We start from the raw sequence: 27,061 nt of genomic DNA on the forward strand, positions 1-27,061 counted from the left end.
CTCTCCCGCGGGGGCAGCAGGAACAGAAAGAGCTCAACAGAGGGGGCGGGAGTCCAGGTTAAATGAAGTCCGTGAGCTCTGCCAACATCTCAGCGTCCCCAGGCCTCTGATGTGCTCCGATGCTTCTGTGGGGCCGCTCACAGCCCCAGCACAGGGCTGCTCCAGGGCCCAGGGGCCCGCAGCTGTCTGTGCATTCTTCCCCAGGTGTGACCCGACCCGACGTTGATCTGGAAGCCACGGTTCTGGTTCTGGTGGCTGGGACTACACCCGCTCACCTAACATGGGCAGGAGGGACAGACCAACAGAAGCACCTTCCTTCCGGAAGCTGTCACCTTGAACTAGGTCAGTGTAGAGGCCAAGGATTTCACGGCGACAGTGCTTCTACAAGGTGTGATCCTTTATACAAACGACAGAGCCACGCACGGGGTAGGGGAGCGCGCACCTGCCAGCACAGAGCGGGGGGCCAGGCCCCAGGGGACGAACACACCGTCACAAGAAACGATGTTTGAAAAGACAACAGAAGCACCAGGCCAGGGCTGGACAATAAGTTTATACACACCCACATCAGGTCGAGGAGCCGCGGCGGGCTCCAGCTCATTTACAAGCATTTCATCACAGCGCCTGCTTGGGGGCCCACAGGCGCGACCCGGCTGTCCCTGTACAGGTCCTCACATCGCAATAATGCTTTATTAAAGGGCAGATTAATATGCAGCTTTTGAGGGGAAAATTTTTACAAATATCAAAAGGAACAAATCAAGCATCCTCTATAAAACTTTCCAGACCTCCGGGGAGGCCTGCGAAGCAGGACAAAGTGCTCTTTACACAGGACTCATAGGATTTTCAAGTATCCAAGAGGCGTTTGTGAATGCCCTAACCATTCTACCTACACACGCCGGGCCGGCGGGGCACTCAGCAGGGGCCGAGCGAGGTGGCGGGCACGGGGCTCTCACTGGTGTCCATTCCCACGGACCCCCCAGCTCCAGAAGTGGTTCCACACGGGGCCGGGGCCTCTGCAAGGCAAGAGAGGGAGGGGGCTTTAGCTGGCTGCACCCCCAGACCGGGTAGGGGGGCCCAAGTGACTGCCCCCCACGCCCACCTTCAGACAGCTCCCTCATGGCCCTCAGAGCCTGTCTCCTCCTCAGCTCACTCGATAAGAGTCAAACACTGGCCTCCCTCACTGGCCACTCAGCTTCCCACCCCCTCCTTGAGGTCTCCCCTGCCTGAGCCCCATCTACAGCCGAGAGACCCCAGAACTCCACTGCTCCCCTCTAGAGACTCAGCCCAGCAGTGGTGCTGCACCTGCAGCACTGTGGATTCTCTCGGAAGCTTCTGGAACAGTGCCACGACGTGGTCAGCATCCAACTGCTGGCCCATTATTGTACCTATTTCTGCCATGGCTACTGGAGGCCAGTCCTGCTGTGTACACGGCAGCTTGCAGGTAAGTCATATCCTGCAGACCCTGGACCAGAACCCACTGCCCACACCCTGCCCAGCCCGCCCAGCGCGTCTTGGGGTCTTGCAACTCAGCCCCACTGTTTACAGCCAGGAGGCGCGTGGGAGCTAGACAGCGTGCATTCTTCCTTTCCTGCCAGGTTCTCACCCCCAACATCGGAGATGTCCAAGATCACACAGTCACCATCCTCCTCTTCCTCCTCCTCCGTGTCCGCCTGGAAGCCATCCAGGTCCCCGGCTCCAACCTGAACAGACAAGGGTGCACGGCCATCAGCAGCAGCAGCAGACGGGCCGGTGTGTCCCCTACCACCTCCACCTGAGTTGGCAACAAGTTTGAGGGGTCTGCTTGAGAGCCTGAGCCTTGTGGGAGGAGAGAAGTTTCTCTCAAAGGACCTCATTCAGATCTTCCAAGACGACCACCAGCATTATTTATGTTACAAAAATAATTTGCCGTTTCTGAATCAGCAATCTAGGTTTCTGGTTTCATCCGAAAGAGACGTGATAAAATACCCACTTTCTCTTGAAATAAACAGCAAGGAACTCGGCCAGCCAACGTCTCCTTCTCTGCCCAGGGGCTCAGTCCCTCTGCCCAGCACCCGACAACTCTCTCTCGTCACTCATGCTCAGACCACAGTCACCAGTGACGACACCATCCGAGCCGCTGTGGGCAAAGGGCAGAATCTCCACCGACTTTCTGGAGCCGCATTCATCGGCTTTCGCCACAGGGGACAGAAGGACAGCGTGGAAAAGAGGGCCAATTTGAAACACCAACCGTCCATATAAGCGCCCTACTCTCTGTAGAGGAACAACCAACCAGCAGAGGCAGAGATGGGCTTATTTCAAAAGGGGGGCTGTTTCTCAAAATACTCCTGGAATCCCTCTGCCACAAAAATCTGCATTTGCCCAGAGAAGGGGTGACGGCACAGGACCATGTGGTGTGCAGCCCCCCGGACACAACAGTGGCCCCCAGAGCAAGCAGCGCTGCCACCTCGCACTACCCGTTTCCAAAGAACTCACTGGCTAAGAAGAGCACAGCCCACTCTCAACTCTGCTGACCAGGTGCTGCTCGGTTGGGTCTGTCGAGCAAAAGGAACGGACGGGTTGTACACAACCCTCCCTGCTCACGGGCCCGCAGACAGGACGCGCAAGCGCGGATGAACAAGGCTCTCCGAGCGTCCACCAGTTTGCAGGGCGATCCCTATCCGCACCCCTCCAGGCACAGGACAGGCGCTCGAGCTGCCACAGGGAGAGTTCAGGGGGACACAGTGAGTCCGCTACGGCCAGCGGGGCCAGGACCCGCCGCCACACACTCCGTGCTGGGAAAGGCATTTAGCCACGACACAGAGCGAACTCTGTTCGGGGTCATTTAGATAACAGCTGATTTTTGACTGGGAAGGGAAAACAGGGCCTGTCCCCATTTTAGAAAAAAATCGAGGCCCAAAGCTTGCGTCATCCGGGGGGCCACACAAGACTGCAGGCCTGGTGCCTCCCCTCAGTCCTGTTCACCTGACTGATCATGGCGCCCTAGGAGCACATGCTGTATGAGGACCAACTCAAAAAGACTTTGAAATTCCCACAAAATTTAAAAAAAAAATTAACTAGAATTTAAGTAAAAATTTGAAAAAAAAAAAATTAAATTTCCACAAATTAAAAAAGCTCAACCCAATCTAAAATATCTGCACACGTTCGAAGTTTGGCAGCGACTATCCCCAAGGGCACAGAAGCATCACTTAGCTAAAGCAAGTGGAAACGCTCCACAGGCTCCAGGCCTCCGATCTGACCTAGAAGTTTCCCTGCGTTTTGCGCGTTTGTGTGGGGGCAGTGCAGCGGGGGGCGCCCCGGCTACTGCATGCCCCCAAGCCACTCCCCCACGCTGCCCTCCCACAGCAGAAGCAGAGTGTTGTTGAGGGCGCTGGCCAGGCTCATTTACCCAGCCTCCCCGGCAGCGGGGGTGGTTGTGCCAACCAATTCTGCCCAGAAGGACTCTGGTGAAGTCTGCTGGCGAGGGTCTCCTTTCCAGCTACACGGAAAGTCTCTGCTGCCTTGGTCCTGCTGGCTGGAGGTGCGACAGCTACTCTGCGACCACGAAGGAGGGAGTGGGACACAGGCGGAGCCGGTCATCACCGGGGCTCAGGACCTCTTGCTGCCAAGACAAACCCCCATGTGCTGAAGCCGTGACACTGGGGCCCTGTGACCAGCGGCCCGGCACTAGGACCCCCAGGTACTGTGTCCCACTCTGCAGAGCAGGGGCAAGGCTAACTGCCCACGGAACCGCTCCCAGAACACCCCCAGAAGCCAGGTGCTCAGGGTTTCCCTCCCCATGAGGCACACCGGTGCTGGCCCACGCTGCGGTCCTGGGCCCATCACATGGCATTTCCTAAGAGGCTTCTGGCATTTATTTTTAAAGATTTATTTGAGAGAGAGAGAGAGCGTGCAAGCAAGCAGGCAGAGGGACAGAGGAAGAGGAAGAGGAGAATCTCCAGCAGACTCCCCACTGAGCACGGAGCCTGACGCGGGGCTCAACGTCACGACCCTGAGATCCCGACCTGAGCAGAAATCACGAGTCAGACGCTTCACTGACTGAGCCACCCTGCCGCCCCTCTAAGGAGCTTTTACAATGCAGACTCAGGGGTGCCTGGCTCAGGTCATGATCTAAGAGTCGTGAGGTTGAGCCCCACATCAGGCTCCATGCTCAGCGGGGAGTCTGCTTGAGGACTCGCTCTCCCGTTGCCCCTCACCCTGCTCATACTCTCTCTCACTCTAAAATAAATAAATCTTTAATAAATAAAATAAAATGCAGAGTCAGGTTCCTCACTCCGAGGTACTCCGAATCAGTGGGTCCAGCACACCCACAGCTTGGAAGGTTTAGCCCAGTTCCTGCCCAGAAGTTTTAGAATCCCAGGTGCAGCAGTTAAGCCCTGCATGGGGCCTGGAGTGGGGTTCACTTGCTTTGTGGCCTTCAGTTGAGCCCCCAACACTGCTGAGCCTCTACAAGACCCCACTGTGAATGGGGAATGGAAGCACGGGCTGTTCATGTGTATCATCAGATGAAACTCCCCATTTCATGGATTCCCGGACACACACTCTCACACGTCCACCTGTCGCCTGGGAGGGGGCATGCTAGTTTAACCAGGAGCATTTTTTCTTTCCTGCTGGCTCAGCAAGATAACAAAGCATCTTACCGATAAAACATAGGGATTCACTCAAAGCGCCTAGCACAGTACCTGGCATTTGAGGAAACACGTCATAGTGGCTGAAACCATGGTTTTCCATGCAAGCATGGGTTAGGAACACAAATGAGGACGACCGCAGGGCAGAGAGCACAATGGAGCTCAGGATGCAGCCGAGACTGTCACACGAGATCGAGGGAGACTCCACACCCACTCCCACGAAACAGACAAGGCCATGGCGGGGCCTGTTGGGGGCTTCAGGGCAGAGGCCTGCAGATGCTGCTCGGATCAATGGAAAACCGAGGCTGTTTTCCAGCCCAGCCATTTTCACACTGGGGTTCCCACTGCTGGTTTCAAGCAGAGCCAGCTACACTCGGGCTCCTCCTAAGACTGTTTGGGGAATAACAGTACAGACCATAGAAAGGTCGGCCGCTCAAACGCAGCTTGAACATGTAACGATCTAATGGAGCCCATCATTTGGGCTGAGGCCCAGGGAAAGTAGCGTTTGTGGGTCTAAGGCCCTGACTCCTCACCCTGTAGGCTCCCCACGGCGTGAGGGGCAAGCCGTGTCCACAGGCGGGGTGGAGCCCTGCACACAGCCCTACACTGCAGACAGGAACAGTCACAGTTTAAGAGGAAGGTTTACAACGTATCAAAGGCCTCATCTGCCAGCAGCAGCAGGGAGAAGGCCAGGCGTCATTCCAGGAGCAGTTTCTCCCGCCTTCCTGCTCTGATGGCCACTTTACTTTCTAAGCTGAATGGTGCCTCACGTCAGAGAAGCCGTGGGCAGGAGCTGGGGTGCGGGGGTGTCGGCGCCCAGCCCGCAGCACGCAGCTCCCCAAGCCACACAACCCCCCCACCCAACCGCAGAGGGCACCGGACATGAGCTGGAGACTCAGTTCGTAAGACGCCTTCATCGCATCCTCCTCGTAAAATCTGTAACCACGTGAAATGTCTGCCTGAGACGAGAACCCAGGGCTCACTCCACAAAATAGGTTTCCGGTAAGAGCAGATGCGTGAAAGGAAGGAAGCTCATCACATTCCTGTTCCAGTAAGGAAGAAAAAATTCACATCCAACATCAGCCAAGGCTGTGCCTGGGTCCCTGGGCCTCTGAGCACGCAGCTGGCACTGGAGACGGGCTGCCCCCATGCCCCAGGTCCCCACGCTCCACTCCTCACAGCTGCTCCTCTGAGCGCCGCCCGTCTGTGATCAGGCAGCTGTTCGTGAGACAAATCCTGTCCGTGCTCCCATTACATGGGTTCTGCTCGTCACTGTGTACGAGGTCGAGCAGAACCCCAGATACAGAGTCAGTGCTTCATAACTACAGCAAAAACCAGATAAAAAAACTAAAAAGTCACTGCACAGAACACCGGTGGGGGCTAAAAAGAAATGAGGCATCAGGGCGCCTGGGTGGCTCAGTTGATGAAATGTCTGCCTTTGGCTCAGGTCATGACCTCAGGGTCCTAGGATCGAGTCCCACATCGGGCTCCCTGCTCAGCTCCTTGCTCAGCGGGGAGTCTGCTTGTCCCTCTCCCTCTTCCTGTGCTCTCTCTCTCTTTCAAACAAAGAAATAAAACCTTAAAAAAAAAAAAAAAAAAAAAGCCATCGAGCCAGGTAAAGACATGGAGGAACCTCAGAGGCCCATCTGTAAGTGCGAGCAGCAGGTCTGAGAAGGCCAAACCCCGTGTGGTTCCAAGTCTGGCAAAGACAGGACCATGGAAACGATAAACAGCTGAGTGGCTCCCAGGAGTCTGGAGGGAGGGGAGGAGGAGGAGATGGGAGCACAGGGCTGATTCGGTCAGTGAAGCTACTCTGTAGGAGACCAGTGGTGGATACACGTCATCACCCAGCCGTCCAAAGCCACAGAACGTGCAGCACCAAGACTGACCCCGACCGTCCCCTGGGGATGCGGGGTGAGAATGACAGGTCGCTGTAGGCTCAAATTAGGACAAACGCACAGCTCTGGGGCCACGTGGATAGAGGGAGAAGCTGTGCGTGCACGGACTAGACGGACGTGGGAAATCACTACACTTTCTGCTCACTTTTGCTGTGAATCTAGAACTGCTCTAAAAAATAAACTTTATGGACGTGGAAAAAGCCCCTGTGGGGGGGTCTCCCCAGCCGCCCGGCCCCACCCCTCACCTGCCCGTCGTGCCTGCGCTTCTTCATGAACTGGGTGATGCACATGCTGCCGGCTGACTTCCGCTTCAGCGACACAGGCGTCCCCTGGCCGGGCCCTGTGGCGGGGACGCTGCCACTGTCCTCCCTGGTGGCCGAGGGCACCATGGTGACGTAACTCCACTGGCACGGCACGGGCAGGTGCTCCTGGTCAAAGGTCTTCAGCACCTGCGGGTGGACGTACCAGCACATCCTGAAATCAGGCCTCTTCTCGTACACCGAGTTCTCGGAAATGATCCGCTTGAGCCTGGCCTTGGAGGGGACAGCGGCGTCCTCGCTGGCGGTGGGCGTCTGCGGGCGGGAGGAGCCGGGGCTGGGCGGGCTGGCAGAGCTGCTGTCAGGACTGCCTGAGTCCCCGCTGAGCAGCCCCCGGCGGCAGCGCTCCTGGAACTCCCGGATGATCACTTTGCTTCCGTTCACGTTCCCGTGCAGCAGCGGGAGCAGCTGTGCCAGGACTGGCGGGGGGGCGGCACGGAGAGAGAGAGCAAACATCACACAAGGCTCCCCGGTCTGTCACCAAGGTCAAAGACCAGTCAGCTTCGGGGTGGCCCTTCAAGGATGGTTTCAGACACACTCGTGAGGTGCAGGAGGCTGGGAAGCCCACGTCTCCCGAGGTGGGATTTCGCCAGATAGACTAGCACGCCTCCCTCTCCTTGGTCACAGCCAGCACGCTCTCCTCCTGAGCCACTGGACCTCCCCTGGCTTTGAAGAGCAAGGAGGCAGAGTCCTCAGGGGGGTGTGCGACCTCGAGCCGGGGACTCTGGGGAAGCGTGTTAATGAAAGGAGCGCCCCATACTGCTGCTGTGTTAAGGAATAAACAGATGGGCTCAGCACGCGCTGGCTTCTGAGAGCTGTCGAAAGGCCGCCTGTGTTTTAATCCCGTCACCGAATAAAGTCGGCCTGGGCCCAGGACAGCTGGGGCCCGATCCCCTCCCGTTCCCAGCAGGTGCCGGCACTCACTCTGCTGGTCTCTCTTCTCCCGCTTGGAGGCCTGGGGCGTCTGCTCCTCCTCGGGGGGGACGGTGTCCAGAAGGCACGCCGTGAACTGCTGCAGCACCTTCAGGTCGGCACCGCTGTCCCGGTCAGCCGCCCAGACGCAGCCGATCTTCACGGGCTGGAGCACGCGGAACCTCTTCCCCTTCGCCAAGAACTCGTCCCACTCTTTGGCCTTCAGTTTCTGGCGAACCTTGTGGTTCTCCGGGTCAGCACACTCCTTGCGGGGTGGAGAACAATGCCCACTCAGGGTTCCCAGGCCCCTGTGCCCTCATCCCACCCCCGGGGCCAGCGAGAGGGACGAGCACACACTGGACACCCTGCAGCTCCGGCCCCCACCGTGTCCTGCACCCCTCTTCCTAACGTTACCGGCTGCAAAACAGCAGAGTGCTTCCCTACACTCAACGGTGACTGGCACTTGTGCCCTCTGCTCTTTGGGATGCACCCATCCTCTCTGGCCGTGACCGGCAGAGTCTCAGGTATTCTCCGAGCCTCCCCGGTAAGCTGCTCAAGGCCACTTCAGATTTTCTGGGGAGGGTGTGATGCCAGGGCCGTCCAATCACCAACCCCAAATCCCACGCCCAGTTCACCCTCCAGGCCAGGCCCAACACCGCTCTCAGAGACGGGGAGGCTCATGGGCTCCATAGACACGCCTGCCTCAGTGGTTGGAAGTGTATGAGGAACACCTGCCCCTCCAGTCAGATTTGGAGAGACAAAACCATTCCCCCAGGCAATGTCCTACTTCTCCAATGCCCAAACACTACAACCTGAAAGGCTGTCGGAGCCCTAAAAGCAGCCATCTGGCAGAGTCTATAAAGTTGGTGGCAGGGGTTGGGGGTTAACTCGAAGGAGCACAGGGGAACCGTCTGGAGAGATAGAAAGTTCTAGATTTTATCTCAGGTGATGGATTTACAAATGTCAATCATTAAAGCTCACTGTGCTCAATAATTCAGATCTGTGTGTTCTCTTATAACTCGTTATACCTCAGCTAAGAAAATGTAAAAAGAACGAAAGTGCTTAAGCACAAATCTCCTGGCCTCCCTGACTCAGGTCTCTCACGCCACCGCCCCACCTGGGATTCTCTCCTACCTCTGCAGATTCCACTACCCTCCCCAGGCAATACTCAAGCTCCAGTCCCCGCGACCCCACAAGTGACTATGTGTTGGGGTTGCAAAGTGCATGTGGAACCGGGGTGGGTGAGCTTGGGTAGTGGTATCGTTGTCACGGCCACCAGGCTAGTAGCGGAGCTTGGCCCAGCGAGCTCTCGGGACAGTCCTCTCCCTGCTCGCTCCCTCACCTCAGTTACTCCCTCGTCCTCAGACAGGTATCCATGGGGCACGAAAAAACCATCATCCTCATCTTCATCCTCTCCCACTTCGTCATCATCATCCTCAAGAAACAAAAAAAACATGTTCATAATATGTGGCAAAAGAATACATACCTCATTTAAAATGTTAACCTGCAAACATCTAAGGAAGGAAAAGCCATCTCCTGCCCTCAGCGTCATTCTTACGGACAGAGGGTAAAACCCCATGAGTGAATCCCATTATTTGATGGGGGGGGCCTGTCAGGCAGAACATAAGCGAGTGAAGCCACCCAGATGTAAGATGGGGGGTGTGGGGTGTGGACCAGGGCAGACCAGGGGTAAGCATGCCCCACCTAACGGGGTGGATGTTGCTCGGTCCCACTGCCAAGTGGGCTAGCATCACCAGGTAAGGTTTTCCAAAAGAGGCTAGAAATCTGGTGGTTGTTTTTTTAACTATTCTTTTTAAACTATGTATTTGAGAGAGAGAGAGCGCGCGCGCGTGCACACGGAGGCAAGGCAAAGGGAGGGAGAGAAAATCTCAAGCAGACTCCCGGCTCAGCACACAGCCTGACATGGGGCTCCATTTCACGAGCCGAAACCAAGAGTTGGATGCTCAACAGACTAGGCCACTCAGGTGCCCCTGGAAATCTGGGTGTTGAACGCTGGCTGAAATTTCCAGACGACACCGCCGGTCAAACACAGGCTGGCTGTGAGTGAACGCAGCCTTCTGGGCGAGACCCGAACGTGGTGCAGGCGCGTGCTCACCCCCTCGCTGTGGGAGAGGGACTCTCCCGGCTCCTCCTCTTCCCACTCCTCGTCACTGTCCACCTCATAGTCCAGGAGCTTCTGAGGAAACAAAGACGCAGTGCGACATGGTTGTCTCTCAGGGCTGGCAAAGCAGAAATGCTAGAATCCAGGAGACCAGCGTAAAAAAGGCAAAACGAGGAGAGGCAGACAGACAGACGTGCTTGGCCGAGCAGCACTTCTGCCTCGTGCTCACCCTGTCTTGGGCCCAGGGGTCCCTTGGATGGATGACGGTCGTCTTCTTATTCCACGTCCCCCAGTACGCCGGCCGGTGATTCTCGGAAAACTGTAGAAGCTTCATCCTGCCGAACTTCCTCCTCTCAGGAACGCCGTCCACCTTGCCGCTCTCCACGATCACCACATCGCTGAGGACAAGACCCAGTCGAGCGCCGCCTCAGCAACGCGCCCGCCCACCACCCGGGCTTCTCAAGGAACAGGCCATCGGCATTTTACGAAGATGCGTAACCACCTGCTCCCAAGAAAGCTCAAGGACGTTCGTTCCAGGGACAAGAGCATGGAGGAGGGAGAAACAACATCACCAAGCTGCTGGCCCACACAGCACTTCCAGAGAACGAGCAGATCAACAAGAACAGCGAAATGTCCTCCCGGGGAGGCCGGCACGGAAACAGGACCCTCCCCCGAGACGGGGGAGCCCAGCCAGGCAGTGCGCGCTCCATGCGGCAGCTTTCGGCAAGGCCACTGCACAGGAGACTTCAGCACTGAAGGTCAGGCTTTAGGCCCAGGAGGGAGACAACTGGCCCGAGGCCACAATGAGCCAGCAGTGGATCAGAACCCAGAGCTCTGTCCCGGGACCCCGAGGACTTTCCAACTGCGCTCTGATGTCACCAACGGGCAAAAGTCGGTCTCCCCGGCCACTAACCTGTTATGAATATTTGTGTTTCGGTTTGAAACCATGGTCGGTCCGGACCTGAGGGGCTGCCGGCCTTTCAGATCTTTCAGGAAGGAGAACTCGCCGCTCTGTTGCTGGAGGAGCTGGTCCAACTGATCACAGAGGTCGTGGTCGAAGGCAGTCCGGAACCGAGGGGCGAGAACCATGTGCTCTTTAATCTCAAAAGGGGCGAATTTCCCACAGGAGCCAGCCAGGGTCTGGAATGGAGAAGACGATGTGATGCACCGGGACGCCCGACGCTCAGCAGCCTCCAGGGTGAGCCGCTGGACATGCGGCACGGGCACGTTGCTTTTCACATTCATCCGGGTTGCGAAGTCCCAGCAGACACACAAAAGGCTACATGCTGTGTGATGTCATTTACACGAGGTTCTGGAAAAGGCAAAACTACAGGGCCAGAGGTCATGCCAACAGTTGCCAGGGGCTGGAGGGCTGAGGAGGGGGGGAGGATGCTGACTACAGGGAGCCAACTGACAACAATACTCTTGATCTTGAGTATGGGGGTGCTGTGGAGCCCCATACGTTGTCAGAACCACCAAATGAGTGAATTTTACAGAGAATCATACCTCAATAAGCACGGCTATTTAAAAAGAAGGGGGCGGGGCACAATAGGCCCTGAGATCCCAGGTGAGGGAACTGAGCCCCCGGGGCGTGACCGCTTACCCAGAGCCGCACCGCGACAAGATGACTCACACCCAGAACCCCCACCTCAACAACAAGGTGGACATGAACCTGCCACATCGGTGTCTGTTCCCTCAGAATCATTCACCGCCAATGCTGGTGGGTTTCAGTCCCCCCCCTCAGAGCTCCTGCAGCATCTGCCATGTCTGTCACGGATCCCAAAGCTGGCAGCACACGAGGACGTGGGGAGTCAGGAGGAGAAGGAAACAGCACTACCCCAACAGCCTTCACCATGGCCGCACAGCAGGCCGTCCAGGAGTTGCCGAAAACCCCGAGGCCCACACCACGCCTGGGGGACGCTCTGGGATGGGATCCAGGCTCCATGATTTTGTAAAGCTCCCTGGTGATTCCCAACACGCAGCCAATTCCAAGAACCAGCCGACTGCCCACCTCACCGATGCACGTGCTGGGACACTGGGCACCCATACGGGACAGAGTTAGGGCCGAGCCTGTACGACCGAGGACTCCGGCCAAGCTAAGGAACTACACAGTAAAAACGAACAAACAGGGGCCTGGTTGGCTCAGTCAGTGGAGCATGCGACCCTTGAACTTGGGGCTCTGAGTCTGAACCTCACACTGGGTGTAGAGCTTACTTAAAAAAATCTTTAAAAACAAAACAAACAAAAAACAAACAGTGAAAACAATACAAAAAAACTAGGAAAGAGAATATATCTGTCTATGGCCACAGGGTACACGAGGCTTTGCAACCATAAGCCAACTGCCATAAAAAATTTAAAATGTTGACATTAAAACATAAAATTTCTGTAGGATAAAAGACACTACAAACAGGCAAGAAGCCTCAGGCTCCCTGCTAAGCAGGGAGCCTTCCTCTCCCTCTGCCACTCCTCCAGCTTGTGCGCGCTCTCTCTGTCAAATAAATAAATAAATCTTGAATTAAAAAAAAAGAAAAAAAAAGCCAGGTTAGAAGGCAAGTAACAGACTGAGAGAGAGTTTTGTAGTGTGTGTCACCAAGAACAAAAACCCTGGCCGTGGGTAGCTCAGTTGGTTAAGTGTCTGCCTTCAGCTCAGGTCAAGATCTCAGGGTCCTGGGATTGAGCCCCACGTTGGGCTCCGTGCTCAGTGGGGAGCCTGCTTCTCCCTCTCCATCTGCCCCTCCCTCCTGCACTTGTGCGCGCGCGCTCTCTCTCTCTCTCAAATAAATAAATGGCAAACAAAACACAAAAAGATGTCCAACTGTAATCAAGGAAAAATGTAAAGTGAAAGAAGAATGTCAATGTTTTTGCCCGTTGGATTGGTGAAGGTAAAAGAAAACACATTTCCTCCCCTGGCAGTGAGGTGGGGAAGAGCTAATTTCCCCATGAGGCCCAGCACGGACATTCCCGCTGGGAGGGCACCTGGACAGGAACTAATGCAATTAGTAATTCTGTCCGAGTGCGCATCCTTGGACCAAGCACCAAGCCTGCGTCCAGGTGGCTGTCCTAAAGAAAGGCCCACGTGTAGAGAGGAGTGTCAGTGGCAGTCACTGTGCCACTGATGGGGCATCAATGGGGCAATGGCCATATAGACCGTGACACCATCCACACTATGAAAAGTTAAGTGACAACAGAAAGAGTGAAGCCACCCAAACGCACCAGCATGGCAAGATATGGTGATGTGACAAAATAGGGACATAAACTCACGACTCATTATGTCTATAAACACACAAATACACGAAAGGATGTAATGCACAGAAAGCTCTAGACGCAACACCCTTGCATCGGGGAGATGGGTTACTTCTGGAGCGTGGAGGGAGGGGGAAGGAAGGCTGGGGTCTCTGGAAGCACTGCTGGAAGGCTCCAGATGCCAGGCTGGAGCAGCAGAATTCTGTGGCAAACTCTAAACTGTTGTTTTAGGCTTAATCTCGCCTCCCATCCTGAGCCTCAGCTCCCCCAACGTAAGGACTAGGTCTTCTCTGACACCTTCCCACACAGCTCCCAACGCAAACCTGTTCAGGAAGCAACCTCTGAACATTTGGCAGTGGTTTTAGCAAATATGCCACTTTCAGCCTTTTCAAGGACATAGCGAATGACAAAATAATGAGTATCCAGCCTCTACCAGAAATAAAAACTACCTCTGTAAATAGAGACCGCCTCTTGATGAAAGGGAAGCTACCTAGTCAAAAGATACCATTTTGTTTTTCAAAAGGAAGAACATGACACAGACAAAAAAGCCAGAGGAAGCCAGCTGCTCACCTTGGGGGCCTGTGGGGTCTTTGGCTTCTGAAAGAACCTTGTGATTTCGGCCTTCTCTGCTTTAATGCGCTACAACGGAAGAGAAGATGAGCACGAAGAAATGAAGAGAGACCATGGCCCCTAGAACAGGAGCCCCAGCATTTTTAAGTTGAAAGCATTCCTTTGAAGTCAGCTCTCCAAACCCACCAACCTCCCCCGCAGGCTCGGGCCACTCTGCATGACAGCAAGCTGTAGGTGGAGCCCACGGGCCAGAAGGTAATTTGCACAGGGGCCAGTCCCCACCAGGGCCACCTGGCTTCCCCAGGCGGAGGGAACACACCAGGCAGTGGTTCTGCGAGAACAATCTACCTTCTCTTCTTCCCGCAACCGTTTTTCCTCTTCCTTTTTCCTCTTCTCCTCCAGCTTCGCCCTGGGAGACAGGAAATTCAGCTTCAGCCCAGCAGTGCGGGTGTGCACAGACCCAGCCTGCACTCTCGAGGTGCTGCTCTGGGGTCCCTGGCAGGCGCGTCTGTGCGGTGTATGTGCGTGTGTGTGTGTGTGTGTGTGTGTGTGTGTGTGTGTGTGCATGCTCCCACTCCCCTGCCCCCCCCCCAGGCCCCGTACCGCCCCCGACCCGGCCCTCTGAGAGCGCACGCACTCCAGCGCCTCCTGGCGCTCCTTGCGCCGCTCCTCCTTGAGCCGCTGCTTCTCTGCCTTCTCCTTTTCATCCTTCTCCCTTTTCTCGCGCCTCTCCTTCTCCTTCAGCTCCTTCTCTTCCTCCTTTTTCTTCCTGGCTTCTTCCTTGGCCCGCTTGGCCTCCTCCTTCAGCTTCTCCTTTTCTTCTTTCTCGGCCCGTAACTTGAGCTGCTTGCCCAAACGCTCCTTATCCTGCACCAAGAGATGGTCCCACAGCTGCATCCCTGTGCCTCGCCGGAGGGCCTGCGACAGGGTGGTAGGCGCAGAGAGGTGGCCCACCTGGGAGGGACCCCACTGGCCGGCACCCTCCCACACGGGCCACCCTGCTGCGCCTGGCCCTACCGGCCGCCAGCCTTTGTCACAGGACCTCCTGGGCAATTTGAAAGAAGATTCACTCAAAATACCATCTTTAAACATGGGGCGGAGTTTATCTTCTTAACTTCATTAAAAATGATGACATAAGAACCTCCCGGGCTACCTAATCAGAAAACCGTGATAAAATAAAGACACAAAAACACCTGTAGGTTTTGCTTCCCTATCTTTAAAACAAAAGCATTTTTCTTCCCACCTTCCCCAAACCAGATCAGAGTATAGGGTTTATTTTATTTCCTCTGAAACGGAAGCTCGGGATGAGGCAGAGACCAGGAACCTGCTAAGTTAGGGGGGGAAATGAGAACAAACAATAAAAGCAAAAAATGAATTTGTATTTATCTTTACATCAGTTCCTCCTTCCAAACAAGTGGCACATGGCCTGAGGCACCCCGTTATTATAGAAGCTTGAGTTCCTCCTCAGAAGGCTCGTCTGCCAGACACAGGGGCGCGCTCAGCTTCTGCCACGGCACCAGGGAATTTCCAAGGACTATTTCTGTCGGGAATGGGTTTCCCAACATCAGGAGCCTGGCAACTCCACTTTCGGTCTGGGCATAGGGCTCTGCCCTCATCTCTAGAGAATATCTTACCCTCTGCCCTAAGAAACTTCTGGTTGCTTTAAGGAAAGCCATGGAGGCTCCTGTTACAGATGGTGGAACGGTGCAGTTCTCACAAAGTATGCTCCGCACCTTCTCCTGACGGGCCGGATACTTGAAGAAGGTGCCTGTCTAGGAAAAGCGTGCAAGTCACCTGTCCCCATTGCTAAGTAAGAAGGCAGAAGCCTTTTGGAAACCAGCCATACTGTCCATTCCCACCCCATGTGTGTCCACCTCTGAAATTCCAACCAAGAAAGAGAGAAACTCTAAAACTGCCATCAAAACCTGACCCACACGAACTGAATGCAGCCACGAGGCGGACGGTACAGGGAGCACCGGGTGAGCACACACCCACCGTCATCAGCACCCTTTCCACAAGCTGGCATGAGGGCCTTCTCTGCTCTTTACAGCAATGAGAAGAGTCCTCTGCTTTGCAGCATGTGACATGTGGTGCCCCAGGTGACAGAGTGAAGGCTCAGAAGGCAACACTAGACAATAATCACCCATCTAGCGTTGTGGCCACCAAACCAGCAGGGCACGTGGGAAGGGGCCTGGGACGCAGGGAAGGGACTGGCTCTTTGGGAGGCAAGTTTTAGCTACAACGGGACGCCCAGTTATCAAGACAATAGGAATAACTATGATAATAATAGAAGCTTAGAAAAGGCTACACACAAAATCTTCAGATGATTTAGCAAAGCTAAAAATGATGATGCAACCCACAAGTCCCAGGGCACAGCTGTGCGAAACGAAGCAAGAATCAAAGCCATGGTCAGGACAAGCAGGGAAAGGTGACAACGGGCAAAGGAAGAGCACGGGGGCCTTGCTTACTATTCAATGCAAAAAGCACAGCAGGTTAACTTTCTATTTCAGGGGAAATGTCTTACTCTTTGCAGTCTGAGCTTGTCCTTCTCTGCAGAAGCTTTGACCAGTTTCTTAGTTATCTGAAATGAAAGATATTTCTCTTTAAACATGGGTTGTTTCCATCACTACAGCACATATAACATATCACACGCTTCTTTGGGAAAGAAAGGGAAGGGGCGGAGTAAGGGGCTCACAGGATTAAGAACTTCTTTACAAAAAGAGCCAATGAAAACCTTTTCAGTGACCAGTTTCCACCAAACAGAACCAAAAAAACCAAAATGTCATGGTGGGGTCATGAACTCCAATGAACACGCATATGCATGCATCTGGGGGTAAAACAGGAGACCGGGGAGACAGATAACAAAAAGGAAGGGGGCCAAGCACAAGAGAAACAGGGCAGGGTCAAAAATAAATGGCAATGGGGGCGCCTGGGTGGCACAGCGGTTAAGCATCTGCCTTCGACTCAGGGCGTGATCCCGGCGTTATGGGATTGAGCACCACATCAGGCTCCTCTGCTATGAGCCTGCTTCTTCCTCTCCCACTCCCCCTGCTTGTGTTCCCTCTTTCACTGGCTGTCTCTATCTCTGTCGAATAAATAAATAAAATCTTAAAAAAATAAAAAATAAAATAAATGGCAATGGACAGCCAGCCTTGACATCTGGCAGGCGATGTGGAGTAGACAGGTTTGTAACAGAGGACACAGGATGTACCCTGTGCAAAAGGGACAGAGCTCTTACTGGCCAGAAGCCTGGCACGGCCACCCGTTCCGATTTTTCGGAAGAGCTGATATTGGCAATTGTATTTAAATTTTGTAGATAATATCTAAAAATTAACGCTGTGAACCAAATAAAACAGGTCTATGGCCTAGATTCCCATTAGCCACCAATGTGTACTCTGCCTTCTGAAATGTGGAGTCAATGTTCAGGGGAAAAGGTCACCTTCCCAGAGGTGGTGACCTGGTCTAGGACCCCTATATCCTAGAGTACAACATTTTCTACCGTCCTGCTGCAAAGTGAGCACGGGCCGGAAGGACTCACCAAGATGCACAGCTGGATTCACTCACCACGCTGGCGACATGGCCTCAGGTATGAGTATGAACAAGTTCAGACTACTGGCCTAAGCTATCTCCAGAGTGGGGAACCCTGAAAACCAAACCATCAGATGGAAGAACAGTGGGGGGAGAGAGCGCAGACTGGAAAAGCAGTAACTTCCCAGGCTCCTCGGAGACAGAGAGGCCACCAACATGTAAGACTGAAGAGTTGAAAAACCAAAGGCCCGTTTCTCTTGCAATGTTCTCACAATGTCGACAAAACTTAGGCAGCGGTGATTTCTCTGCGAAAGCCCAAGACCTCGTGCAGAATACAACTTACAGATTAATAAGTTCAAGACATCCTTCTTACTTGGGACACACCGAGTTTTCTGGATTAAGCCTTCCCTTAGGAAATGGCTGAGCAGCCACACGAGTGCCACGCGCCGTGCCGGGATGCTCAAGCCTGTCTGTGCTCAGCACGCAGCAGCACCAATGCCAGTTACCAAAGCGGTTTTACCAAGGGCTTCAGAAAAAGCATCTGTCTCTCCAGAGTCCTCTGCCGCCGAGTCCCTGCACTTCCCCCCACCAGCAGGAATTTAACAGCAGAATCTGCAAGTTGCCGTATCTCCGCTATTGTCCTTTACGTTCAGATTTACAGTGCCAAATGTGATTGCCAGAGTCCCATGCGAGGGCACTTGAGGGGAAAACACAGTCAGTCTGACCCACATTTGGTGAATTTCAGATGCAGAATCAGAGCCTCTTACAGAGCCTCCCCTCTGCCGTGAGGCCAGGCACTCCCGGCAGTCCCGTCAGCGGGCTCATCAACAACCAGAGTAATGTGAATTTCACGCAGGACCCACTGCTGCACTAGCACTCACGAGGCCTTCCTGGTCTGGTGTGTTACCTTCCTCACATTTGGCCCAAGTGCTCACGGAACTCTCTCCAAGGGGAGACCACATGTGTTACCTATCTGGAACTCAGCTGCCAAAAACAAGACCCGACAGCCCAGAAGGAAGCTGAAACACACGTAAACTATCCCACGTCACCAACTGTGCCTGGACATCCTCGCATTTTACTCGGCAGGATTCTCTCAGAGCCGCTTGCTCTGATTCCACGCACAGGGAGAGCTCATTTCTTAGTTCCTAGGCGGTGGTGAATGAGGTGAGGAGAGGCGGTGATTTCGCAGGAGCAGCTAAAAACCAACCCACAGGGAAGACAGCGGCGGGGAAGCCGGACAACCCAAACCACTCCAGCCGTGGGGGAGGCAAGCAGGCAAGATTCACCTATGCCTTCTATGAGCTCAAAGTGCTACTCAACAGCACCCCAGGGAAACCCGCAGAAGGAAGCCCATTGCTGTTGCTCTGTCAGGGCCGAGAATTAGAGACAACGGAAACATCCACCAACGGGAATGACCCCGTGAACTGCAGTGCGCCCACACCGCAGGGGTAACGTATGGCGGCTAAGGAGAGATCTTCCCAGCCCTGTGCAGAAAACATCAAACATACCAAGACAACCCAGGATGAAAAAGAAACATACTGACAGCACATGGCTCATGTAAGGAAACAAAATGATACTGTGTATCCCCAAGGGACCGCTCACATACACGCAGAGAGAACATAAACTAGTGACAAGCTCCCAGGAGAGACGAGGGTGGAGGGACTGTCATGCCTCAGTTATGCTTTTTGAACACCAAGAATTTAATACTTGTATAATTTAAGTTATACCAGGAAAAGTTCCAGCGATCTGGGTTCATTTGTATAGATGCAGAAATTCTAATTAACACAGCTGTATCGGGGCGCCTGGGTGGCACAGCGGTTAAGTGTCTGCCTTCAGCTCAGGGCGTGATCCCGGCGTTATGGGATCGAGCCCCACATCAGGCTCCTCCGCTAGGAGCCTGCTTCTTCCTCTCCCACTCCCCCTGCTTGTGTTCCCTCTCTCGCTGGCTGTCTCTGTCTCTGTCGAATAAATAAATAAAATCTTAAAAAAAAAAACAAAAAACACAGCTGTATCAACATCACCACTTATGAAAAAATAAATCTTGAATCACCAATAAAGCAGGCTGAATTTCACAACTAAAATGCAAGCAAACTTAGAAATGGTTCTATTCCAAACGGTAAAATGCTCTAATGCTAAACAGCAACTGTTTAGTCAGAAGACCCCGGATTATCTAAAATTGGTGTTCCTAAGTAACTGTTCTTCAAAGCGAGATTCTCTAGAACCCTGGAGTACTTGAAAAAACAAACAACAACAAAAGAAACAAGAGAATGAAGCTCTTTGGGCTGCCATCTCAGACTCCCTGGGAAGACACAGCAGATCTACATTTTAACAAGACGGACGGACACACACACACACACACACACACACACACACACGAGAGGACCAGAGAATGCCTAGGGAATCCAAATGCAGAGATTTTATGGTACCAACCCCAGGACTATGGGAGCCAAACAAAACCAAATAGGTTACATGGTAATATGAAACAGTGTGTCAGCTTCCCGTGAGTTCCTACCTACAATCAGGAAAGGAGGATGTGGAGAGGGAAAGTGGGGAAAAAAAAAAAAGTATCCCCCAAACTAATAAGGGTCAGGAAAACCTTGCGCCCGAGCCCTGGGGAAAGGTGTTAGCTGAGCACCAAACACAAAACTAACCAGCAAATCAAGAAACTCCTGCTGGGTGGGGGGAGGGAGATAAAGGACGAAGCTGTGGGTGTGGCTGCAAGAGATCTGTCTCTGGCCACTCCCCCAGCGAGTCTGGCTCTCCCAGCACCCAGAGGCGCCTGATGATCACTTCACTTTGCTCTCACCCTTTTGGTGTCGACCACCATCAGGGGGCTCTACTTGCATTCCTGTGATGGACCAGCCAGCCCGTGGGTGGCAAGGGCAATTTTCTGCCACAGGCTCTGGGGCGGTCTGAACCTTCACCACTCACAGTGTAAATTATTTGCAAAACCGTGTGATAACACAGCCCTCTCAAGCATTTCAGACCCCCAAGCCTGTGCTCAGAGTTAAGACCCAACATTTCAGGTGCATGATCTCCTAACCGGCCACACTCAGTTCACGTGCTCAGCTGTCTGAGTGCTGTGTGGGCCAGCCGACAGAAATAAAATTGTTTCATGACTATGCCCAACTCTGTCACTTCCCGATTCTTGGGCTTGGCTACGGGCATAAAAACAAACTTAAAAAATGAAGTGCTTGGGGCGCCTGGGTGGCACAGCGGTTAAAGCGTCTGCCTTTGGCTCAGGGCGTGATCCCGGTGTTATGGGATCGAGCCCCACATCAGGCTCCTCTGCTACGAGCCTGTTTCTTCCTCTCCCACTCCCCCTGCTTGTGCTCCCTCTCTCGCTGGCTGTCTCTATCTCTGTCAAATAAATAAAATCTAAAAAAAAAAAAAAAAATGAAGTGCTTAAGAAGAATGGAAACACGTGTACATGTCCTGTTTCCTAGGCTAACCGGCTGTAACATGTCACATGACGGGGGATTTCGGCAAAGTAGAAGCAGCAGTCTGGAAGGATTTCAAGCAATTGGCTGGACCGAACAACATGGCTGACAGCAAAAAGGGACATCAACTCTGATTCCGAGTCTGAATAATGGCTCATGTGGAAGTTTAAAAATGTATCTCTGGGGGCGCCTGGGTGGCACAGCGGTTAAGCGTCTGCCTTCGGCTCAGGGCGTGATCCCGGCGTTATGGGATCGAGCCCCACATCAGGCTCCTCCGCTAGGAGCCTGCTTCTTCCTCTCCCACTCCCCCTGCTTGTGTTCCCTCTCTCGCTGGCTGTCTTTATCTCTGTCGAATAAATAAATAAAACCTTAAAAAAAAAATGTATCTCTGTCTGCAAGAAAAAAAGATTGCTCCACTCTTGACATTTTGAAAACCTAAAGACAAGGCCATTTTTTCTTTTCTTCTAAACTCCTCAGGAGATAAAAGCCATGGAACCATCTAGAAAAAAAATTAGTCCTTTAGAATCAAATTTTAGAAAAGTGATCAAGGTCAAATCAAGCAGGTACAGTAGAGACTGAATGATCCAACACAGGACCTGATCTTACATTAAAAAGCCCCCCCCAAAACAAAACAACCTAAGGGCACCTGGCTGGCTCTGTGGGTGGAGCATGCAACTTTTGATCTCGGTGTCCTGAGTTTGAGCCCCACGCTGGGCGTGGAGCCTACTTAAAACAAACAAAAGCCTAAGGTAAACAAAAATTCTACAAAACCCACATACCGAAGAACAAAAACCAAAAAACCCAAAACAAAGAACACCATTAAACACACTTCTGGACTCTTGACTCATTTTAGCAGTTTTACCCATAAGACCCTAAGGGTGGGTGAGAGCAGAGACAGCAGCTGCCACCGTGCTGATCACCAACCAGCAACAGAAACAGACATTTCAAAAGTCATCTTTCTGTGGTCCTTAAAAAATGGTGCATGTTTTCCTTTTGTTCTTGTTGCTCTGGGTGAGGTTTCTCGGTGGGTGCCTAGGCTGACGAGAGCTGACCCTACTGAATCTCCATTTTATTCTTACTGCTGTCTCGGGGTCTCTTCACCAAGACTCGTTACCTTCAACACCCTTACAAGCCTGTGTTGGAACAGCAAGGAGAAACGGAGGGAGCTAACACTTGACACGAGGGGTCACAGTTGCCTGCTTACAAGCGTTCCTCACTAAAGTTGCTAAGTTGACCAGCACCACTCATCAGTGTGAAAAACCATGGCTACCAAGACGGCAGTTCACAGAAGACACCTGACACGCTGGTGACTAACAGCCACCAGTACGTTGCAATGGACATGTAACTGAACACCCCTAATGGTGTTTGATAGTCAAAGATTTCTGAATCAGTTTGTGGCCCCACCTGCTTGGCCACTAACCATCTGGGTGACACAGTATCCCCAGGGGAAGAGCGAGAGGCTGAATGCCGTCAGCACTGCCTCGCTGGCATTGGGCAGATACTTACTCTGTGGATAGGTGTGGAGGTGGGGGAGGGTCTGGGACTGCTGAGCTGCTTTTTGGAAGCAGACTGCCCCTCAGGTGAGCTGGTAGGAGAGGAAGAACCCCGGGACGAGTGGCTAAGAACAGAGTCTTCTTCAGGGCCGGACTCCAGCATCTCGCTCTCAGAGGGCAGGCCCCGCTCTGCAGGTGTCATGGGAGGAGACTTGGCTTGAGGAGGTTTTGCAGCCAGGATGTCCTGCAAAACCACCACCGGCACCTTCCCTTTGAACAGGATGCCCCCGGCTTCACTCCAACCACCCGGGTCCTTCTCGGAGCATGTTCTCGGAGCACCTGTCAGCACAGGGCAGCTTGGGGGCGAGCCTTTCTGCCCATCTCCGTTGCTCTCTGCGCCCCTGGAGCCAGCACCCTCCTCCTCTGTTTTGCATGGAAAGTCTGAAAGGGTCTCCTCCGGACACGTCAGCTTGTCCTCCAGACTGGCCTCCAGCAGCCCCCTGTCACCTCCAGCTTCTTCTCTGACCCCACTTACAGCCTCCTCGGAGGGAGAGGCTGCAGCATCTAGTTTACTGTGGGCCGCAACGCCATCTAGTTGGTCACTCGAGTCCTCCGTCAAATCAATGATGACCATGCTCTGGTCAATATTGGTTTTGACTCTACTTCTTAAAAAGTTATCTAAGGGACCCTTCCCATTGACAAGTTTTGGACTACAGTCTATGTCAGAACCCATATGACCGTTGTTCTCCAAGGTGTCCAAAGAGGTCTCCAGATCAGGTACTTGACTTTGTGCAGGAGTGCCCTCAGAACTCCTCGTGTCATCCAACCCATCCTCGCTCTTCTCCTTTGGGACAAGATTCAGGCGCTTGAAGGGCAGACGAGCTAAAACAGAGAGAGGAGGCTGTCTTTACAGGGAAAGTGCGAAGAGTGACAACCCATCAATAATTTAGTATTCCATATGCTCAACAAGTATTAACCTTGCTGGGCTGGAGGTGGGCCCAGAGGGTGGGGATTTTTCTATAAAACACTCATGCCCTCAGTTTCCACAGTTTGCCCCTGCCCCTGATCCTTTCACCTCAGAGACTGTTGCCCTTAACATGACTCCCCTCAACACCAAACTTGCTGTCACTCATCAAGGGAGGAGGAAAGCTGCTCCAGGGGAACCAGAGACCAAGTTTTAAAACTCAGAAACCCTAGTTTTTTATACAGTCACGTAGCTAATCTGACCTAAGGGCAAATATACTACTCTTTTCACACAAAAGGATTTGGAAACATTTATCGTCCTGTACAGCAGTGGTTCAACCAGGGGCAGTTGTACCTGCCAGGGACATCTGACCAAGTCTGGAGATATTATTGGTTGTCATGACTTGGGTGAGCAACCAGCAATGCTGCTAAACCCTACAACAGAGAGGACAGCCCTACACTGTGACAAAAAATTACAGAACGTCAATAGTGCTGAAGTAGAGAAACCTTAGTAAAGGCAGTGACCACTGCCTGGGAACCTAAGAAAACAGTAACATAATCACATAGGTTCCCTAGCTTCTGATTGGAAGGTGCAACTGTTTATCTTGCCCCAAGCCCTTGAGCCCTGAGGACCCCAGCAGAAGGCCCCTACTCAAAGGAAATTAAAAATATGACTGAGGAGACAATGAAGGATAAAAATTAGGAACAGTTTTTAGCCCCTTCCCAGAAAGTTACCTTGTATTAACTTCTTGACTGGAAAAGCTGGTCTGTCTTTGCAATCCATGGCTGTGAAGGAAGTGTCAAAGGATAAGTTATTAAAAGTTGGAAATAATGAAGTAATAAATACATATGCAGCCACCTAATATGTCCAATGCGGTTGTCCAGTGGGGGCAATTTTGCCACCCCCACCACAGGGCCTTTGGCAATGTTTAGGGGCATTCTTGGTTGTTGTGAGGGGGCGCATCTAGTGGGTAGAGGACAGAGATCCTACTAAATATACTAAAATACACAGAACGGCACTCACGACAGAATTATCTGCCCAAAATGTTAATAGGTTGAGAAATTCTGCTGTCAACACTGTCACACCTTTTCATCTCTGTGTGGTAATTATTGCTCTGAAATTTACATTATTGTGTCCCCCCTCCAACCACACACACACAATGCCAGCTCTGTGACAACATAGAGATTTGTTCCACACTGTACCCTTTGAACCTAGCTCAGAACCGGCACATAGTGGGACACCAATGAGCATGGTAACAGGGACAGCGAAAAGGAGAATGATGGGGCACCTGGCTGGCTCAGTTGGTGGAACGTGCGACTCTTGATCTCAGGATTGTGAGTTCGAACCCCACACTGATTGCAGAGATTACTTAAAAATAAAATCTTAAAAAAAGAGAGAGAGAGAGAAAAGAAAAGGAGAAAGAGTGCAAGCAGAGATGACAGAAAACACTGCATTATCGATTTCACCGTTAATGACCTCAAAATGTCCTCCTCCAATCAACCCATCCCCACCACCAAATCTGTAAAATCAGAATAGGGCTTATTTTCTTTTTAAATGGAGTCCACACAGGTAAAACAATTTAAAGCATGTTGAGCTTGCCAGGCTGGAGCTGAAGTGCTGTCAAGAAGGGGAGATGTTTTCCTGCACGAAAAAATCTCAAGAAAAGCATCTAATAATATCAAAGCTGGTACAGAAATGACTGTAAATAGAACTAAGGGGAAAATATCCTTAAATTGGTTAGAATAAGTTTAGAAGCTGACACCTGCTAGGAGATCTGGCTTGAAAAAAATCTAGGTTAGATATTTGGGCCAATCTACATATGTTTTGTAAAAGATACATACAAATGAGTACTTTTAAAAAGCAGATCAATGTTTCTAAAAAACTGGGCTGTCCATAGATGAAACTGCTCTAGCCTACCCCCCAAGCTTGGAAAACGAGTACCCTGAAGATTCACATTTCCTTTACATTTCCTTTCTACCCATTTCAAGACAGTATCATTCTCAAGTCCTTGTTTACCAAAGACATGATTCCCCCCCTCAACTAAAGTATACATAATCTTTACCTACTTAAATTTATTTTTAGGACAACCACAAGTATTTACTGGTATGGCCTTGAGTCACCAGCTTTGATGTGAGTGGAACACAAGTGACCTAGGACCAGAAACATACAAGAGTAGCCCCCCCCCCAGGGATCTGAACTGTTCAAAGGTACACGTACAATTAACACACACTGGTGTCTAAAGTTACCAGTGCTCTTCACTCTGAGATTACATGCCTAATTTTATTTAGCATTAAAACACCCCTTCCTTTTATGGTAGGATGGTCATAGCAAGGTAGTGTTTTCTAAATTTTTACATTAAACATCCTTACTGGATCAATCTGTCCCATGACAATCTGTCCCAACTTTATTGATATGGATTTTATGTCTCCATGAAATTTCAAAGTTTGGAAACAATTGGAACAGTGCTTCTCAATCAGGGGGCGATTCTGCCCGCCCCATCCTGGGGCCCCTTGGCAACGCCTGGATACATTTCTGGTTGTCACAAAAAGGAAAAAGGGGATGCTACTGGGATCTAATGGGTGGAGGCCAGGGACACTGCTCAACACCCTATAATGCACAGGACAGCCCCAAATGTCAACAGTGCCCAGACTGAGAAACCCTGGAGTAGACTAACTGATTTCCCTGTCAACCCTTAATTCAATGAACAGGTTATTTATCCGCCACTATGTGCCAAGCATCGCGCCAGTGCTAGGGACAAAATGGGAGTCAAGCAAGGTAGACAGGCAGTCTGGTCCTCCTTGGTTCACCATCCCACGTTTCCGAGGCCCTGCCAGATGCTAGAAAGCCCCCTCCCAAAGTGGGGTGGGGGAGGGGAAGACAAGTCTTCACCTTGCATAGCTGGCAGGATCAAGAACCCGGGCGTCCCAGCTCCCTGACGACCCCACCATCTAGGTCTCTTACCTGGGCTTGCCCTGACCCGCAGACGCAGCTGTTCTGGTTCCCGAGCCCGTGTGCCCCCGGGCCTCAGTTTCCCCACCCGACCAGAGGGCCGCTGCACGGTCCAACTTGCTCAGGGGACACAAACGCACTCAGCAACCTGCAAAGTCAGCCCTTTCGCCTCCCTGGACCTCAGTCTCCCCTCCGGGCCACACCGACCCGTCACCGCTGAGCCCTGCAAGGACGAACTGACGCAAAAGCGCCGGAAAAAAATGGTCGCGGCCGCAACAATAACGTCAAGGAGGGCGCCCTTCGGGTCGCAAGGCCCTGGCTCCGACCGTAACGGCCGCACCGACCGAACGCCCGCCGAAGAGAAGCGGGCCCGGGGCTGGGAGGCCCGTCCGCCCCCAACTGCCGCCTCGGCCTGCTCAGGCCGCGCGCCGCGCCCCCCCTTCCCCTCGGCGCGGGCCCGAACCGACCTGTGGCCGCTCCCCTGGCGCCGGGCGCCCCGCACTCCAGATCCTCCAGCATCGCCCCGGCGGCAGCTCGAGCTCCCCTCAGGCGGCGGAGGCGCGGGCTCTGTTCAGGCGGCCACTGCCGCTCGCCCTCCCGCCCGCGCCGCTGCTGCCGCGGCCGCCGAGCTCGTATTTGGCGGGAACCGCGGCGACCCCCGCAGCCCGCGCGGTGATTGGGCTAGGCTGTGTCACGTGACAACCCGCCTCGGGAAGAAGGGAGCGCCGGGAGCATCCTCGCGAGAGCCGAGGCTTCCTTTCCTCCCAGGGCTCCCCTATTGATATTCCCGCGGAGGACGGGGGCTTCCTCTCGGCCGCCGATCATTGGCGGGGAGGAGGTGCCCTGCGATTGGAGGCAGAGGATGTCAAGCTGAGAGTTCAACACTGTGATTGGCTGGACGCGTGGGATAGGTCGGCAGGAGGAGGGAGGGCCAGGCTCTTACGTCATGACGAAACGTTTTACGTAGGGTAATGGGTGACAGCCTGAAACTGCGGTTTAGAGC

The 27,061-nt window shown here is 53.0% G+C and overlaps 1 protein-coding gene across 1 annotated transcript; it reads right to left on the reverse strand.

Moving 5' to 3' along the window:
* Positions 1-535: 535 nt before the first annotated feature.
* On the reverse strand, positions 536-26,899 carry CHAF1A (chromatin assembly factor 1 subunit A). Its single transcript, XM_040629561.1, has 15 exons — positions 26,526-26,899; positions 23,844-23,894; positions 22,159-23,027; positions 16,209-16,265; positions 14,322-14,551; positions 14,033-14,093; positions 13,685-13,753; positions 10,785-11,011; positions 10,101-10,269; positions 9,866-9,946; positions 9,092-9,184; positions 7,762-8,014; positions 6,766-7,256; positions 1,601-1,697; positions 536-1,010 (listed from the first exon to the last, which is right to left on the reverse strand). The coding sequence occupies exons 1-15, from the start codon at positions 26,575-26,577 to the stop codon at positions 910-912; spliced, it is 2,901 nt and encodes a 966-aa protein (XP_040485495.1). The 5' UTR covers positions 26,578-26,899; the 3' UTR covers positions 536-909.
* Positions 26,900-27,061: the final 162 nt, after the last annotated feature.

This window comes from Ursus maritimus, unplaced genomic scaffold (genome assembly GCF_017311325.1).
Source record: "Ursus maritimus isolate PB19 unplaced genomic scaffold, ASM1731132v1 scaffold_14, whole genome shotgun sequence".
NCBI classification, from domain to species: Eukaryota; Metazoa; Chordata; class Mammalia; order Carnivora; family Ursidae; genus Ursus; species Ursus maritimus.